Source organism: Pogona vitticeps, chromosome 3, assembly GCF_051106095.1.
Source record: "Pogona vitticeps strain Pit_001003342236 chromosome 3, PviZW2.1, whole genome shotgun sequence".
In the NCBI taxonomy this organism is placed as follows: Eukaryota; Metazoa; Chordata; class Lepidosauria; order Squamata; family Agamidae; genus Pogona; species Pogona vitticeps.
In genome coordinates this window covers 214,010,009-214,029,821 of record NC_135785.1, presented here as the reverse complement: position 1 = coordinate 214,029,821, position 19,813 = coordinate 214,010,009, and the positions used below count along the sequence as shown (strand labels likewise).

At 39.8% G+C, this 19,813-nt stretch overlaps 1 protein-coding gene across 6 annotated transcripts in view; it reads left to right on the top strand.

Annotated features, from left to right (window-relative positions):
* Window positions 1-19,813, top strand: part of ROBO1 (roundabout guidance receptor 1) — a 769,638-nt gene that overhangs the window by 715,410 nt on the left and 34,415 nt on the right. For all 6 annotated transcript variants that reach the window (XM_072994024.2, XM_078388993.1, XM_078388992.1 and 3 more), the window contains 3 exons: window positions 8,935-9,089; window positions 9,945-10,280; window positions 17,808-17,912. In XM_072994024.2, the coding sequence (XP_072850125.2) occupies window positions 8,935-9,089; window positions 9,945-10,280; window positions 17,808-17,912 (596 nt within the window). The remainder of the gene's footprint in view (window positions 1-8,934; window positions 9,090-9,944; window positions 10,281-17,807; window positions 17,913-19,813) is intronic.

Sequence of the window (19,813 nt, the reverse complement as noted above, 5' to 3'; positions counted from 1 at the left end):
AGTGGTTATAGTGCAGTACTGCTGTCAAAACTCTGTGCACGATCTGACTTCAATCCCAGGTAGCCGACTCAAGTCTTTCATCCTTCTGAGGTCAGTAAATTAAGTATCCAGCTTGCTGGGGTTGGCCAATGTGTAGACTGCATAATTAATTTGTAAACCACCCAGAGAGTGCTTCAAGCACTATGGGGTGATATATAAACAGCACACTGTTTTAAATCTGAGGGTGTTAAAGACTGGTTGTTTCTGCACCAGTTTTACAATTTAAAAAATCAAATCTCAAAAATCCTTTGCCCAAACTCCCAAAATTTGATGCAGACAAGGAACAGACCATCTGCTACATCGGTGCCAAACTTGGCCTACAGTAGTTCCAAAGTTACACATTTTTGTTTTGGGTGACCCATTTCTCAAAATGCCTTATAGAATGTTGATTTGCTTTGCTGCATAATAACATCACTGCACTCCTGTGCAGTGATAATGCAGTAGCCCTGTGGCCTAAGCAGTGCATCTGTTTCTGGCATAGACTAACAGCTAGAGTTTCACTGTATTTTGGAGCTCAAGTGACTGTAGAAAGCTGTTTTAATAGAAAATTAAATCAGCTAAAAGTGTTTTGTTGATCACATTCTATTGTATCTGCCATTTCACAGGGGGTAGAGTTCTTTTTATCCCTGAGGAAATGAGAGCCCTCACTCCTCTGTTTACCTTATCAACCTGAAGTCAGAATTAGAAACACTATCTGGAAGGACTAGAAATAATATTTGATGGCCTGTAATGCAAGGTAGTTCACAAATATCCATCACCACAAAATGCTTTATGAATGTGCTGGAGACATACACCTGTGTTCCTTGTCTTTTCATCAACTTTATGTCATTTTCTATTCCACTGTTGGTGCTTTCTAACTTGTCCATGTAATCCTTTTTTTCCCTTGATCAGATGAATCCAGAAAGGTGCCTGTTATGCCATTTGACCTTATCCTGTAGTTTGTATTTCTAACAGTTAAATTCCAGTTTCTTCCAGGGCGAGGGAGGGGGATGAGATATGGCATAGCTCTTTTAGGTAACCACAAGGGATAGTTCGGTCTGTCAAATGCCATATTATAGCGTCTCTTTTCCCACAGAGAAATAAGTTATAAATAGCTCTTTTCCCTTGCAATGTATTATTGCAAATAATGCCCAGAACTGTGGGACTTACAGTAAACATTTGCTGGCAGGAAGTTGTTTTGTATATTTCTTACTGGAAGGGATATAAAAGAAAGGGGTTGGTACACATGGATCAAGATAGATGTTGGATCAAGTTATATCTGGTCGCATTAGAAGTTATATTAGAAGACAGAAGAGGTTTCTTCTGTAGCACAAAGGAGTATTTATGTAGTCTTGCTGAATTTCATGTTCCATTACATATTTCTGTTCATAACTGTACTTACTTAATTTTGTAGAATGTAAGTAAGTCCCAAATGAATGTAACTTATTTGTTTCTTTTATTATTTTGCTAACATATCAGGCAACAGAGACTCATTTTGTTATATTGAAGAAAGTAATATATAGGGTGGAAAAATTTCAAAAATACAATTCTGAGGGGGATTTGTAAGTTTGATGTTGACTTTTTGCAAGTAGTGTCTGAGCATCTCATTTGAAATAAGAGGATTAGCATTATTATGAATCATGTACAGTGGTGCCCCGCAAGACGATGTTAATTCATTCCATTGAAATAGCTGTCTTGTGAAAAACATTGTCTTGCGAAAAGTGTTTCCCCACTGGAATGCATTGGAATCCGTTTAATGCGTTCCAATGGGGAAAAATTGTCGTCGTCCAGCGAAAATCGCCCATAGGGAAGTCGCTTTGCAAAGTGCTGATCATCTGTTTTAAATCGCTGTCTTGTGAAAAACGGGCCCGAAAACAACCGTTTTGCGAAGATCGCCCCAGGGAAGCCATTTTGCGAAGCCGACAATCAGCTGTAAAAATCGTCTTGCGAAAAAATGGTCCGTGAAGCATGGACCAAATCGCCGTCCAGCGAAATTCCCCCATAGGAATCACTGTTTTGCGAAGCAAAATGGTGGTTGTAAATCTCATCGTCATGCAGATTCGTCATTTTGAGGGGTAATCGTCTTTCAAAGTACCACTGTATATCTGTGAGGACAGAAACAAAGTTAGAGATCTCCTGTAATTGGGGCCGAGTATATTAATACAGATCTTTCCACGCCTATGAAATCAGATTTCAGAGGAGCCCTCTGCTTACATTCTGAAGACCAAAAATCAAACAAAAGAATTTAATCTGTATAATGACAGGGGTGAGAGAAGCATGTGCTGGGACACTCAGGATATACCCATTAGTTAAGAATCTCTTTTTCAGTCACAGGCTATCTCTAATGTCTGTTTCTGGCTTCAATTTTTGTTTTAACTGTGTAAAACAGTACTTTCAAATCCATGTACGTATTATTTAACATGTTTAAAAGAAACAAGGGGCAGCAATGTTCACATCAAACTGCTTTCAAATATCTATGTGGTCTTCTCAAATTCTTTTTTTATTTGTAAATAGTTTTGCATCATGCAGTAAACAACTGACAGTATGTGAGATTTTTTTTTAATTTATAGAAAAAAGCAAAAACATTAGAAAAACCTCTAATCAAACAAATATCTAAATACACAGTGCTTCCCTCCCCAGGACCATTTGAGAGTAACAACCTATAGTCATTTACCCTTTAAATGAACAGGTTTCAATTACATCTCATCTGGATTACTGCAATGCACACTACATGGGGCTGCCTTAGGAAAATGTTCAGAAAGTCCAAAATGCCACAGACAGATTGTTAACTGAGGTTGGTTACAGGGAACATATAACTCCCATATTACAGCAGCTGCACTGGCTGCTGATCCATTTCCAGGCACAATTCAAAGTGCTGGTTTTAACTAGAGATGGGAAGAAATTTTAAAAAATGGTGATTTGTTCTGATCCATTATTCGTCGAGGTTAACGGATCAACAAATATGAATATACAGATATTTTTTGACGAGTAAACAAATCAATCTGTTGATTTGTCTGCACTTTAAATGGCTATAACACTGGCCCCCAACCACTAGACATACCTAATTTGCAGGGAAGCTTCCTCGGATGCTTTTCTACAATTCCTGAAAGTTTGGTGAACATTGGATCACGGACCCCCGAGTTATATAGTCACAAAGGGGACACCCCAAGAAAGCTGCCCCCGGGTACTTAGAGACTCTAGAATCACAACGGAGCTTCCTATGTCTTTCCCCAACACATCTGCCAATTTTGGTGAAGATTGGATAGCGAACATCTGAGTTATTCACCCACAAATTGGGTCCCCCCAAGAGAGTTTACCACATGGCACAGAAGCCCATTCTGCCTACTGGCCACCAATCAGCTGATCAGAAGCAAATAGGCAGCCACCCCCCCCATACAGCCAGCCACCCTAACAGACTCCCCCACATAGCCTCTCTTTCCCTACCTTTGCCCCCATCCCACACCCACCACACACCCCTTATATTAGTAGCTGCTGCCAGGTCTCTATCAGGCCTTTACAGCAACGGCGTGTAAAAAGGGAGACTGGCTGCCATTTGCAAAGATGGGGGCTGCAGCTTCATTTAGGGTAGGGAAGCTGCAGCTGCCATATTTGCAAAGGACAGCCTGGATTCCCTTAAGGCAGACATGTGTGTCTCCAAGGCCAGAAGACCTCAGCAGCCGCGTTTAAGGTAAGAGGGTGTCGGTGGGGGTGGGGCCTAAGGTAGGGAAAGGAAGGGGGTGGGGGTAGGCTGTGGCATGGGGTGGCTGTGTGGGGTGGTGGCTGCCTTTCTGCTGCTGATCAGCTTATCGGTGTCTGGTAGACAGAATGGTCTTTTTGTGGGTTTTTTTTTAATATGAAGGACAAATGAAAACGGGTTGATATTCATCCCTTCGTATTCGTGGAGGTCTCTGGAACCTACAAATACAGATTAACAAATATTTAATGAATCAGCTACATTTGTCAGAAAAAGCAATCCATTTTTATATTCATCCCGATCTTTAGTTTTAACCTATAAAGCCCTAAGCAGCTTGGGTCCACTCAATCTAAAAGATTGCATCTCCCTTTATGGCCCTACTTGGGTATTAGGATAATCAGAGGAGGCCTTCCTCTCAGTCCTACCATTTTCACAGGTGCATATGATGGGGAACACAGGACAGGGCCTTCTCTTTTGCTGTTTCTAGACTCTGGAACAGGAGAGTTGCCCCATCTTTGTTGACCTTCTGCAAGCAGATGAAGAGCTTTATCTTCACACCAACGGTGTTTATTTTAATACTGTAAACACCTCGGATCTTTTAAGACAAAGAGGGCATATAAAAATAAATAAATAAATAAATAAATAAATCCATCTCTATTCCAGAACTGTATTGAGTCTTTGCAATGGGCGTTACTCCTTCCCCTTAATATAAAATCAATATATTGTCCCCGTATAGCTGTACAGTGGTGCCTCGCATTACAATGTTAATTCGTTCCAGTGAAATCGCTGTAGAACAAAAACATCGTAAAGCAATTTTTAAAAGCCCATAGAAACGCATAAAAACCCGATTAATGCATTCCTATGGACTTGAAACTCACTGTCCAGCGAAGATCCTCCATAGTGCCGCCATTTTCACTGCCCGTGCAGTGAGGAATCTGTCCCAGAAAACAGCGGGTGGCCATTTTTTAACCCGGGGGCCATTTTGAAACCGCCAATCAGCTGTGCGAAAATCTTCATTTTGCGATAATCGGTTAGCGAAGCAGGTATGGTGATTCGCGAAACAGTGATTCCTATGGGGAATTTTGCTGGATAATATTTGGTCCCTGCTTCGGTGCTCGCAAAACGGGTGTTTCCAGGACCTAAGTTTCGCAGGGACAGCTATTTAAACAGCTGATCGGCGGTTCGCAGAGCGGCTTTCCTATGGCCGATCTTCGCTAGACAATGACGATTCTTCCCTATTGGAATGCATTAAACAGGTTTCAATGCATTCCAATGGGGAAATGCTTTTCATTAGACGATGATTTTGCTAAACAGCGATTTCAGTGGAATGGATTATCATCATCTAGCGAGGCACCACTGTATGAGAAAAAGTCCCTACTTTCTGCTGCCCTCTTCAGCACACCTTAGAATAATTATCATCTACTTGATTCAATTTCAGTAAAGTACCATTCCAAACTAAATTATGATTTTACCTTTTATTCTTATTGACATGGCTTCAATATTCTAGCAAAAGCCAGGAAAAGGCCATGTGGTGCCTAAAACAATACAAACGAAGGAACGGGTGATATCTTTATTGGAGGAAGGGGGGGAAAACAAACCGGGCTTTTGATAATAAAATTTCCTCAGGCTATGCACCAAGTTCTTGTGGGTAGCTCCAAAATTGTATGTCTTTATTAAAGTCCAAAAGTCTCTTGGCTGCTGTTGGGGGCCAGGTATACTATACCTATCTCCACCTAAGAAGCTATACCTGGCCCCCAACAGTGGCCATAAGACTGTGGGACTTCAATAAAAACATATAATTTCGGAGCTACCCATGAGAATTTGCTGCACAACCTCCACAAGATGAATGATCACCAAAATCTTTCTGTTTGCTTTTATTTATTTATTTTTTGTTATATATACAACTGACCTATTATTCTTTTAAAACATGTATCAAAACCTAGTACTGTAATTATCCTTTTTAAATGTTGGCTTAATATATATATATAATGAAATTACACCAATTTTTACCTTTTGTTTAGATATTCCATTTATTACATTTAGCACTCTCCGAGTCAGGTTTTCCATTCGCCTTCCTAGCATAAAACAATTTTGAGCTTCTTTAATGTATTTAGTAATAAAAACAGTTCTCTTTTCGTATCACCATAAATATTTTAATACTTTGATTTATGAAAAAAAAATTCTTCAGAGTCAGTAGGGTCTGTTATTTATTTCCCATCATTCCATCATTTCCTTTTCTATTTTATGTATTATTTTCTTTTGCAGAAAAATGCTAGTATCTAATCTCTATCGTTTAACTTCTCTGTGGTCATATTTAATTTTAATATGTGCAAAGCATGATCTGTTATTTGCATTAAGTACTCTCAAAATCAAACTATTAGATACAAATATATAATGTATTCTGAAGTAACTCTTATGAACGGAGGAGAATAACATGAAAACCTTTTCAAAAATCATATTAATTTTCTCAGTAAAGTGTGCTGCTTATATACCATCCTATAGTGCTTAAACCACTCTCTGAGCAGTTTACAGTTCAGTTATGCAGGCTACACATCCCACCCCACCCAGGAAGCTGGGTATTCAATTTACTACTCTTGGAAGGATGGAATGCTGAGTCAACATTGATCCAGCTACCCAGTCAATCAGGAACTTAGGTCATGAGCAGCGTCTTTGCCGCAGCACTGCAGTGTAACCACTGCACCACAAGGATTCTTAAGTAATAGAATTTAATTTATCTTTTTTCTATCTCTGTCATCATACTAAAATTACCTGCCATTATTACAAACCGTTTCCTCCTCTTTTCCAAATCCTTCAAAATTCCTTAAAGAAATTAGTATGATTTACATTTGGAGAGTAGACATTAAAGTATAATCCTCTCCTCCCATTGCTGATTGTATCATTGTATATTTTCCTCTACTATCTCCTTTTCGTTTTATTCACTTTAAAATCATTAGAAAAGATGTTTGCATCCCCTCTTGACCTTGATTTTCATAGGTTTTCTTCATAAATACCAGACAAATTTAACTTAATTAATCATAGAATCATAGAACAATGAAGTTGGGCCCATAAATCCATTGAGTCCAAGCTCCTACTCATTGCAGGAATACAAATCAAAGGGCATCTGCAAGGTGTCTAAATTTCTCCTGAATGCTTCCAAGTTGGAGCACTCACTACGTTTTAAGGTAATTGGTTCCATTGCCATACTGCTCTAACAGTTACAAAGTTTTTCCTGGTATTCAACCAAAGTCTGGCTTCCTGTAATTTAAGCCCACTGTTGTGTGTCCTTCAGTCTGGGATGATCGAGAATGGATCTTGCTCCTATTCTGTATGACAGCCTTTCAAGTATTTGAAAGGTGCTACCATATCTCCCCTCAGTCTTTTCTCAAGGTTAAACATGCCCAATTCATCCAGTCTTTCCTCATAGGGTTTCCAGCCCCCTGATCATCCTTGTTGCCCTCCTCTAAACTTGTTCCAATTTGTCAGCATCCTTCTTGAAGTTCATTGTCCAAAACTGAGTTAACACCTTCTTTTGTTGCATGTTTTAAGAAGTCAGTGACAATTTTTACACTTGTTTGCCATTCTCAATACTTTTTTGTCACAGCCATGAACACAATATGAAAGGAATTTAGGCTGAATCAATATTATAGAAGTCACAAACAAACCTTATGATATGGTGTGTGAAGAATTTTCTCCAGTCTGTGGCCCCCTTCAAATGTTTCAGGTGGCCATATGGTCCCCACTGAGAATGGCTGTTCTACCAAACCTACATTTGATTGCAGAAACTATAATTTTGCTTATTAACTTAGTTCTAACCAGATTAAATAGTGGAAATAAACTAAATAGTGGGCTAGTATATACTGAATTAATTATGCAGTTAAGAAAAGTCATTCGAAGGCCTACCGATTCCACCATTCTGTTCATTAAGTAGCCAGCCAGTTGCTCATGGGAAACCTATAAGCAGGACTTGCATGCAACATCATCTTTCTCCTGGTATTCTTCTCAGCAACTGATATACAGAGAGAAAAATTGAAGGAATATACATAGACATAGATATCGTCATCCTCTGTGAATCTGTCCATTCTCACTTTAAAACTATACAAATTGGCAACAGTCTTCATTTGTTGCAGCAGTGAATTCCACAGGTTCATTGTGTGTGAAGATACTGCCTTTTCCTCATCGCCGAATACTAAAAAGCAGGGGGGAAAATCTATGGATTGAAATTGGGGGTTCCAGATAAGGGAAGTACAATGTTTGAGCAGGCTTTGCATTTTAGGAATTAAGCATTGCTTAGTTGTTTACTCAGAATATTGAATAAAAATGCTATCTCATTTATACATTACTAGTACACTTATTTATTAAAGTATTTATTTTGTTGCTTTTTTCTTAAAAGGGGTCCATTATACCATCAGTGTTTGTAAGGTCTTACAGAATAACAAAAGCAAGAAGCACAATTTTTTTCCAAGTGAGCCTACAATTTTGATTTTCAGAATGAATAGGAGAAAGAACAAAGGACACAGGTGCAAAAGTACCAAGAGGTGGATAGGAGCAAAAGTATTTGCAAACATTTAAGCTTTGTTTTAATGAAGAGGACCATTGTGAAGTGCCAGGTTTAACAAAAAGTCAGATTTTAAAGAGAGACTTGAAGGAAAAGTGTGAAGTGAAAACCAAAGTAGAGGACAACTCATATGAGGGAATTTGTCTTGTCAAGGACAGCAATAGATACTGTTGCTTACTAGAGTTAATAAATGGTGCAGTGCGTTGAGAAGTGCAAAATTCAGGAGCTGAAATATATTAAAGAATACAATCCCATGACATAAAGCCAAAGCGGTAAAAAGAACGGGTTCGCACCAGATGCAGAAGCTGATGTAAGAAAATTCCAGTCGAAAGAAGAACATTACATTACATTTGCTCAGTAGCAAAAGATAATATAAGTCATTCTGCGAACAAAGTTTAGAAATAGAAAGGCCTGAGGTGCTCCACACATAAAAAGTTTTACAAAATGTTAGACTTCCATAGCAGATATTAAGAAACGGAGGTTCATACAGTGAACTCATGGATGCTGCTCCAAGTTCTCCCTGTGGCAGCGATTTCCATACAGCAAACCATCTGTGCTCACAGGAGCATTGTTAAAAGATTTTTCAGCAGCCACTGTGAAATTTTAAGTTATGGCTTCTTTTTTAAAATATGCTGATTTTGTACATTATTGTCTCTGTCTTCTGAAGGCCAGGTCTTTTAAACATCAATGAACCTGCTGCTCAGCCATGGCTTGCAGATACATGGCCGAACACCGGGAATAATCATAATGATTGCTCCATAAACTGCTGCACCTCAGGAAATGGAAACAGTGATACTAACCTCACCACATACAGCCGGCCAGGTAAATGTAATTAAAAGACTTAACTTTGAACTTAGGTTCTGTTAGCTCTTGCTTATTTATTCTCAGTGTTATTCAGATAGACTAATTAAAGTTACCCATTTCTATTTACTAGACTACATTGATAGAAGCTAAATAACACATATTCTAGAACTTTTAAGGTTGCTGAATCCTAGTATTGAGGCATTAACGTTATTAGATTCCTCATCCAGAGCTCTGTTCCTTCCACAATCAAATACCCATCATCCTAGACCTGTGCAATATTTAAGGTGCCAGTAAATGTCCAACACTCTCCTCCATCTTTTGTGCTATAGAGGAGTTGACTCATCAAATCCTCATTGATTCATTGGGTCTACTGTAGTGCAGTTGATAAACACTAAGCAATAGGATTTGGGCTACTGAGTTTGAGCTGCAGAGTAAAATACTGGTCCTAACACAAGCAAGATAGTACTAATTCTATTGCTGGATATCAAATGTGTTGTGCTACAAGTACAGATAGCTTACAATCAAAACAGTTGAGTGAGCAGATGTCATTACCGTGGTCCTTGATGAAGGAAGTATTTTGTCATGTTTCTGGAAAGAACTGTAGTTATCAAGACTGTCATGCCATTATAGGGATGCATACATGAAAAGTTAAAAAAGCATGTCTCTGAACTACAGCTCCAAATCTATATATTTTTTTCTGTCCACTGCAACTATATTGTTATCTTTTTATTTTTATTTTTTGCTTTGGAATACTATATCATAAAATTGTGCACATACACAAGTACACATACAAATTAAGCATCTCAAGGATAAAAATTTGTGTTATAACTGAGCACCTTTCCTGTTTCCCCCCCCTTTCCTTTCATGGGATAGCTGACTGTATAGCAAATTACAACAATCAGCTGGAAAACAAGCAAACCAATCTGATGCTACCTGACCCAACAGTTTATGGTGATGTGGACTTAAGCAACAAAATCAATGAGATGAAAACTTTCAATAGCCCAAATCTAAAAGATGGAAGATTTGTCAACCAACCAGGGCAGCCTACTCCTTATGCAACCACCCAACTCATCCAGTCAAATATCAGCAATAATGTCAACAGCAGCAGTGGTGATTCAAATGAAAAACACTGGAAGCCATCTACACAACAAAAACAAGAGACTGCACCAGTTCAGTACAACATTATGGAACAAAACAAATTAAATAAAGGTAAATCACTTTTAGAATTTTGCATTCTTTCTATGTGTGCTGGAGATTTCTTAAGACTGAAATTCAGTTGTACTTTCAGGTTCTCAGTTTCTATAAACAAATGAAACTACTTATACCTCAGTAGGTCTAGAGTTATTTAAATCATTTCTGGATTTTATAATTGGTTACTCAAGTGTAGAACTTGCCAGGAGAAATCGAGCACTGTGGGCATCTAAGTCCTTTAGATTTAGAAATTCCCAATTAACAAACTCAAAGAGTTAATTAGCACTACAATAATCTTTGAAGATTGGATTTATTCTAACAAAATAAGCGGCTGTATCTTAAAAGAGAATTAAATAAAAAATTTTTCACATGGCTTTGAGCTTAATCTAAATTTAATAATAACAAATGAGTGATTGGATGGTACTGAGACCACATCTTTAATTCATAAACCAGATGCAAAGTATAGGCATTGAACTCACATTTTAAAATAGGTCACTCCATTCTTCTAATGGTGAATGAAAGCTAATTAAACCTATACATCCATATAAATGACAGGAATGTCGCATATGAAAATATGTAGGCTTCCATTATGGCTGGTTCTAAAAATGGAAATGAACTAATTTTTGCCCTATTCTTTGCATTCATTATCCTACTTTTAGTACTACACCAAATATTTTGCTCTGGGCACATCAGCTTAAAATGAATTGATTTAAGATTTTACCTGAAACATCTGAATGTGCTTTATGTCTTTTAAGGACACATTTTTCTGTTGTAATGTGTGGAATATCTTCATGGATTGTTGCCTTGTCATGGTGAAGGGGCTTGAGTAATTCAGAGAAGCTATGGGCTATGCCGTGCAGGGACACCAAAGATGGACAGGTCATAGTGGAGAGTTCTGACTAAACGTGATCCACCTGGAGCAGGAACTGGCAATGCCACTCCAGTATCTTTGCCAAGAAAGCCCCATGACCAGAAACAAAAGGCTAAAAGATATGACGCTGGAAGATGAGCCCCTCAAGTCGGAAGGCATCCAACATGCTACTGAGGAAGAGCAGAGGACAAGTACAAGTAGCTCCATTGCTAATGAAGTAGTTGGCCCAAAGCAGAAAAGACACTCAGTTGCGGACGTGCCTGGAAGTGAAAGGAAAGTCTGATGCTGCAAAGAAAAATACTGCATAGGAACCTGGAATGTAAGATCTATGAACCTTGGTAAGATGGATGTGGCCAAACAGGAGATGGCAAGAATAAACATTGACATCCTGAACGTCAGTGAACTAAAATGGATGGAAATGGGTGAATTCAATTCAGACTATTATCATATCTACTATTGTGGGCAAGAATCCCATAGAAGAAATGGAGTAGCCCTCATAGTCAACAAAAGAGTGGGAAAAGCTGTACTGGGATATAATCTCAAAAATGATACAATGATTTCAATACAAATCCAAGGCAGACCTTTCAACATCACAGTAATCAAGTTTATGCACCAACCACCAATGCTGAAGAGGATGAAATTGACCAATTTTATGAAGACTTACAACACCTTCTAGAACTGACACCAAAGAAAGATGTTCTTCTCATTATAGGGGACTGAAATGCTAAAGTAGGAAGTCAAGAGATAAAAGGAACAAAAGGAAGTTTGGCCTTGGAGTTCAAAACGAAGCAGGGCAAAGGCTAATAGATTTTTGTGAAGAGAGCAAGCTGGTCATCACAAACATTCTTTTCCAACAACACAAGAGGTGACTCTACACATGGAAATCAGCAGATGGGCAATACTGAAATCAGATTGATTATGTTCTCTGCAGCCAAAGATGGAGAAGCTCTATACAGTCAGCAAAAACAAGACCTGGAGCTGATTGTGGCTCTGATCATCAGCTTCTTATAGCAAAGCTCAAGCTTAAACTGAAGAAAGTAGGAAAAACCACTGGGCTAGTCAGGTATAATCTAAACCAAATCCCTTATTAATACATAGTGGAAGTGAAGAACAGATTTAAGGAACTCAGTTTGGTGGACAGAGTGCCTGAAGAATCATTGATGGATCCCTGTAACTTTGTACAGGAGGCAGCAACAAAAACCATCCCAAAGAAAAGGAAATACAAGGAAGCAAAGTGGCTGTCCAACAAGACCTTACAAATAGCGGAGAAGAGAAGAGAAACAAAATGCAAGGGAGGTAGGGAAAGTTACAGAAAACCGAACACAGACTTCCAAAGAATAGCACGGAGAGACAAGAGGGGCTTCTTAAAAGAACAATGCAAAGAAACAGAGGGAAAAAACAGAAAGGAAAAAAACAGATCTGTTCAAGAAAAGTGGAGCTATTAAATGAACATTTTGTGCAAAGATGGGCATGATAAAGGACAAAAATGGTAGGGACCTAACAGAAGCAGAAGACATCAAGAAGAGGTGGCAAGAATGCACAGAGGAATTATACCAGAAATATCTGGATGTCCCGGACAACCAAGATAGTGTGGTTCTTGACCTTGAGTCAGACATCCTGGAGTGAAGTTAAGTGGGCCTTAGAAAGCATGGCTAACAACAAGGCCAGTGGAGATGATGGCATTTCAGTTGAACTATTTAAAATCTTAAAAGATGATGCTGTTAAGGTGCTACACTCAATATGCCAGCAAGTTTGGAAAACTCAGCAGTGGCCAGAGGATTGGAAAAGATCAGTCTACATCCCAATCCCAAAGAAGGGCAGTGCCAAAGAATGCTCCAACTACCGTACAACTGCTCTCATTTCACATGCTAACAAGATTATGCTCATATCCTACTAGGTAGGCTTCAGCAGTAGGTGGGCCAAGAATTCCCAGAAGTAGAAGCTGGATTTCGAAGGGGCAGAGGAACTAGAGATCAAATTGCTAACATGCGCTGGATTATGGAGAAAGCCAGAGAGTTCCAGAAAAACATCTACTTCTGCATCATTTACTAAGCAAAAGCCTTTGACTGTGTCGAACACAACAAACTATGGCAAGTCCTTAAAGAAATGGGATGTCTGACCACCTTATCTATCTCCTGTGAAATCTATACGTGGGACAGGAAGCAACACTTAGAACTGGATGTGGAAGAACTGATTGGTTCAAAATTGGGAAAGGAGTACGGCAGGAAAGCCATGGCAAGCCTAGACAGCATCTTAAAAAGCAAAGGCATCACCTTGCCAACAAAGGTCCACATAGTCAAAGCTATGGTTTTTCCAGTAGTGAGAGCTCGCCCCTAAAGAAGAATTTATGCTTTTGAAATGTGGTGCTGGAGGAGACTCTTGAGAGTCCCCATGACTGCAAGGAGATCAAACGTATCCATTCTAAAGGAAATCAACCCTGAGTGCTCACTGGTAGGACAGATCCTGAGGCTGAGGCTCCAATACTTTGAACATCTCACAAGGAGACTCCCTGGAACAGACCCGGGAGAAGGGGTTGACAGAGGACGAGATGGTTGGACAGTGTCATTGAAGCCACCAACATGAATTTGAGCAAACTCCGGAAGGCAGTGGAAGATAGGAGGGCCTGGTGTGCTCGGACATGACTTAACGACTAAACAACAAAAAAGGCGAAAATGCAGTTTGCTTAATAACTTGATTTGCAAAGGGCATGTTCTATTAGAATAGTGTTGCATCAATCAAGAATAAATCAGTCTGTATATTACCTGATCTATTTGTCCCCAGTATGATTCAGAGAGCATATGACTCTGACATGATTCATGATTCAGCATGTTACCTTGTTGTTGGCTGTGCCATTTTTAATTATAGTTTGCCATATACTTTTTATCGCAACTTGTTTTATAGGGTTTTAAAAATTGTTACATACACATACACAAAGTGTGTGTAGAACATGCAGATACACTACTGTGAGTATTACAGCCTCAATACTTTGATAATTTTGTTTTTCAGGATGCACATCTATGCATGTGTTTGTGCTAACTCATTTTTTATTGAATAGATAAATGGATGTGGGATAGTAAAATAGGACTAAGCTATTTATTTATTTATTTATTTATTTATTTATTTATTTATTTATTTATTTATTTATTTATTTATTTTATTTATATCCCGCCTATCTAGTCAATAGACCACTCTAGGCGGCTCACAACAAAGGGAACAACAATAATAAAAACCATTATACAAAGTAGAAAACTTTCAACAATTGGATAAAACACTAGGAAAGAGAAGGAAAGAGGAGTCAGGAATTAACTAGGGGGGGGAGGCCTGCCGAAACATCAATGTTTTTAGTTGCTTTTTGAAAATACCCAGCGAGGGGGCCGGGCGAATATCAGGGGGAAGGTTATTCCAGAGGCGAGGAGCCACCGCCGAGAAGGCCAAATTTCTTGTCTTTTCTTTCCGGGCCTCCCTCGGCATTAGGCTCCTCAGCCTCACCTCCTGGCTCGCGCAAGTGACACGGGTAGATCTTGGTGGTAGAAGGCGTTCCGCCAAATATCGAGGCCCTAAACCGTTTAGGGCTTTATACGTAAGCATCAACACTTTGAAGTTGATGCAGAATCGGATGGGCAGCCAATGCAGTGCGGCCAGAGTGGGTGAAATGTGTTGGAATTTTTTCACTCCACTGAGAAGTCTGGCCGCCGCATTCTGCACCACCTGTAGTTTCCGCAGCAGCCTCAAATGCAGCCGCACGTAGAGCGCATTACAGTAGTCTAATCTTGAGAGTACAAGTGCATGCACCAAAGTGGTGAGCGCCCCAACATTGAGATAGGGCCGCAGCTGGGCTACCCGCCTGAGATGGTAGAAGGCGGTTCGAACCACCGACGCCACCTGGGGTTCCATAGTGAGCGTCGGGTCAAGATGGATCCCCAAGCTGCGTACCCCATCCTTCGCAGGGAGGGTCACCCCCCCAAAAGTGAGGGAGTTTCCCAAACTCCCGGCTGTGGGGGCACCCACCCTTAGCACCTCCGTCTTGTCCGGGTTCAGCCTCAGCCCGTTCTCCTGCATCCATTGCAGTACGGACCCCAGGCAGCGCTGAAGGGACAGAACGGCTTCTCCTGCGGTAGGTGGAAAGGAGATGTAGAGCTGAGTATCATCAGCATACTGATGACACTGGGCTCCACACCCCCTGATGACCCCACCCAGCGGCCTCATATAGATGTTAAACAGCATTGGGGAGATGATCGACCCCTGTGGAACCCCACAATTGAGATTCCACGGAGCCGAGACACTTTCCCCAAGCTGCACTCTCTGGGGACGGTCCTCCAAGAAGGAACGGAGCCAGGCCAGGTTCCCCAATTCCCAACTCGGAGAGCCTCCCCAGGAGGATACCGTGGTCAATGGTATCGAAGGCCGCTGAGATGTCGAGGAGGACCAGCAGGGACACTTTGCCCCTGTCGGCCTCCCTCAGTAGGTCTAGGTTTAGACAAAATATGCTAACATGGGATTTATCCCTTTGATTTCTTTTTCCTTTTTCTGTACACTGATGTCATCTAACACTATCAATTAAGTACATGTTCTTACAGGAAATATGAATTAGGCCCCCTATGTATGTGTAAAGGGATATGGTAGCACTGCAGGTAAAACCGCAGAAGCCTCTCTGTGCTGCATGATCAGAAGACCAGCAGTCATAAGATCGAATCCACGTTGCTTGTCCCAGCTACTGCCAACCTCGCAGCTCGAAAGCATGCAAATGCAAGTAGATAAATAGGTAACACCCCAGTGGGAAGGTAATGGCATTCCGTGTTTAGTCGCGCTGGCCACGTGACCATGGAAACTATCTTCGGACAAATGCTGGCTCTATGGGTTGGAAACGGGGATGAGCACCGTGCCCTAGAGTTGAACACGACTGGACTAAATGTCAAGGAGAACCTTTACATGTGTATGTATATATAGACACACACACACACACACACACACACATTTATAGACCATTATATACCAATATGAATGTTTTATCTTATTCTTCCCAGTCTCTCTCATTCTTATATTGAACTTCTTGTTATCGTTTAGTCATTAAGTTGTGTCCGACTCTTCGTGACCCCATGGACCAGAACATGCCAGGTCCTCCTGTCTTTCACTGCCTCCCGGAGTTGGGTCAAATTCATGTTGGTAACTTCGGTGACACTGTCCAAACATCTCGTCCTCTGTCGTCCCCTTCTCCTCTTGCCTTCACACTTTCCCAACATCAGGGTCTTTTCCGGGGAGTCTTCTCTTCTCATGAGATGGCCAAAGTACTGGAGCCTCAGCTTCCGGATCTGTCCTTCCAGTGAGCACTCAGGGTTGATTACCTTCAAAATGGATAAGTTTGTTTTCTTTTCAGTCCAGGGGACTCTCAAGAGTCTCCTCTAGCACCACAATTCAAAAGCATCAATTTTTTGGCGTTCAGCCTTCTTTATGGTCCAGCTCTCAGTTCTATACGTCACTACTGGAAAAACTTCTTACAAAACTATTGAACTTCTTACAAAACTGTATTTCTGATCATTTATCCCTAGCCTGTGTAACTAGAAATAGATGAGTTCACACAGTGCTTCATAGTTCCTATTTCATATCCAGTATCTTTGTTTATGACTTATTTTATTTGTTCCATTAAGTGAAACTCAGGTTCTAGTAACCTTCATGCATGTAATAGATCATTCCTCAGTTTAAAAAAATGATTGTATTATCTGGTACATTCTTTATTCCTGTGGAAGAAAATAAATTTTTCAAACCTTAGATTTTGTTAATATTAATGTTAATATTATCTATAATTGCCATTGTCACTAATGAGACAACCTTAATTATTAGAATACAACAAAATTCACTAGAAGTAGAAATGCACTCATTATCCATTGATAGTTTATGAGTAAGATACTTTATATGGATAAGAAACACCTTACGTAGACACATACAGAGGGAAGGAGCAAGTATATGAAAATACTTAGATGGAACATTTATCTATTTGGATTAGGTTCTATATATAATATAAATATATAATATAAATAGCATTGGCTATTGCCAGTCTGCCCCTACTCATCAAATTGTATGAAATACCAGACTATAAATGTGTCTGTGTATGTGTGTGTGTGTGGACACGCGCCCGCACACACACACACACCTCTCTAGAATCCTGTTTGTGCTAGGTTCCAGATTTCATAGTCTTATGGCTATGGTTCTAATATAATCTTTTTTTAAAAAAAAAAAGATGCTGTATTAGTAGTTCTTACTTATTTGTATGCCTCCATTCAGCTTGATAATTGCTCACCGCCATCACCAATCTTTTAAAAATCTTTTAGTTGTGCCCTGTATTTGACTCTCTTCTCTTGCATATGCAGTGTAATATAAATTTGTTTGTATTAATATATTATATTAACCTGAACCTCCCCTCCAAGCCCTGAAGAAACCATGTAAGCCTTTGGATTAATGGTCTGCATATCCTGAGTATAACTCTTAATGAGAACATATATGTTATAAAGATGCTTTTTTCTGAACTTTTCTGGTAACAAGAATAAACAGGCCAGTAAGCAATCCTCTCATTTTTTCCAAAAAGGAGATATTCCTCTGTATTGTGACAACTTGCAAGTACAGTACATAAGGAATTATTTGTTTGATGGAAATATAAACTTGTTGTATTAAATCTACAGATTATCGAGTAAATGATAATGCTCAAACAATCCCATACAACCAAAACTATGATCAGAATACAGGAGGGTCTTACAACAGCTCCGATCGAGGAAGCAGTACATCTGGTGAGTATGACCTAGAATCTAGAGCAGAGGTCCCCAACCCCCGGTCCATCGCCTAGTGCTAGTCCGTGGCCTGAGCAGTACTGGGCCGCAGAGACACACCTCCCCCCACCCCTGCACGCACCCCCCTGCACAGCCCTTTTGCACATGTGTGCACGCTCCCTTCGCACGTGCACGAGTGCCCCTGAGCACCACCCTTTGCACATGTGCACAAGTGCACATGTGCCCCACGAGAGCATGCCTGATCCTTCGTGCATGCGCACAAGCGTGGGGGGTTCCCCACCTTCCCCAGCCGGTCTGTAAAAAAGGTTGGGGACCACTGATCTAGAGCACATTTAGAAGGTATTAATTAATATTAGGAAGAAATACAAACATCCTACATTACTTTGTAGGGCTACTTTATTCTGTTATGGTGCCTACTAATGCTCAGGTTTCTGTAAGGTTTTGAATACAAACATCTGAATTTCACAAATATTTTCCTCCTTCGATTTTGAGTATGATGGAGGGAAATGATTTAGCGTAAGCATAGGGAAGTGCTCATTTTTCACAGTGGGTGTAGGGAACACTCTGGCTCATTGTTTAAAAAAAAGAATGACACCAATAAACTCGTTGCTCTCTATGGAAACCTTAGTACAGCAAGACAGGTGCCTCATCTATCGTTAGGATCAGTGTGCGGCAGCAAGTTTATGTACATTTATACTGAATATGCTTAGTCATTATACATAATGAAATGTACTTCTGCAGTTCTAGAAAATACACTGAAAGTTGGTCTGAAAGCACTAGGAAGAAATAAATCAAAAGGGGCAGATGGATTACCCACAGAACTATTCTAAGCCACAGAGACCAACTCTGTCAAAATTCTAAGAATAAGCCAACAAATATGCAAAACAAAACAATGGTCCACAGACTGGAAATGCTCAGTATACATTCCAGTCCTCAAGAAAGATGCCAAGGAGTGCAGTAAATTTAGGACCATTGCTCCAATTTCCCATGCAAGCAAACTGATGCTGAAGGTATTGCAACAAAGGTCCTTCATTCCTTTTATGGAGCGAAAAATGCTTGATGTTCAAGCTGGATTCTGAAAAAGAAGAGGCACTCAAGATCAAATTGCAAATATCCGCTGGCTATTGGAGCTTGCCAAAGAATTCCAGAAGATCACTCTATGCTCTTTAGGCTACAACTAAGTCTTTGATTGTGTGGATCAAAAGAAACTATGAATTATTCTGAAAGAAATGGGTTTACATCAGTTCTTTAATGTCCTGATGACCTGTAATGTTGGACAAGAAGTTACTGTTAGGATAGAATATGGAGAGACAGAATTGTTTCCTGTAGGCAAGGTGTCAGACAAAGGGTGCATTTTATCTTCATATCTGTTCAATCTATATGCAAAACATATCATATGGAAGCTGGATTATATTCAGATGACAGAAGAGTGAAAATTGGAGGAAGAAACATCAATAATTTAAGATCATTAATCTAAGATAAATCTTAATAATTTGATTCTGCCAGATAACTATCTTATTGGCAGAAAACAACAATGACTTGGAATGACTTCTGATGAAAGTGAAAGAAGAAAGTGCCAAAAGAGGGCTCTAGTTGAATATTAGGAAGACAAAAATCATTACCACTGAAGACCTACACAACTTTAACATTGACAAAGACATTGAAATTATTTAAAATTTTTATATACCTTGATTCAGTCCTCAATCCAAATGGGGACTGCAGCCTAGAAACCATAAAAAATCCTGAGACTTGGAAGGGTAGCAATGAAGGAATTAGAAAAAGTACATCAACTATAAGGACACATCACTGGAGACCAATACCAAGACCATTCACACTCTTGAATTTCTGATCACTATATGGTTGTGAAAGCTAGACAATGAAGAAAGTTGTCAGGAAGAAAA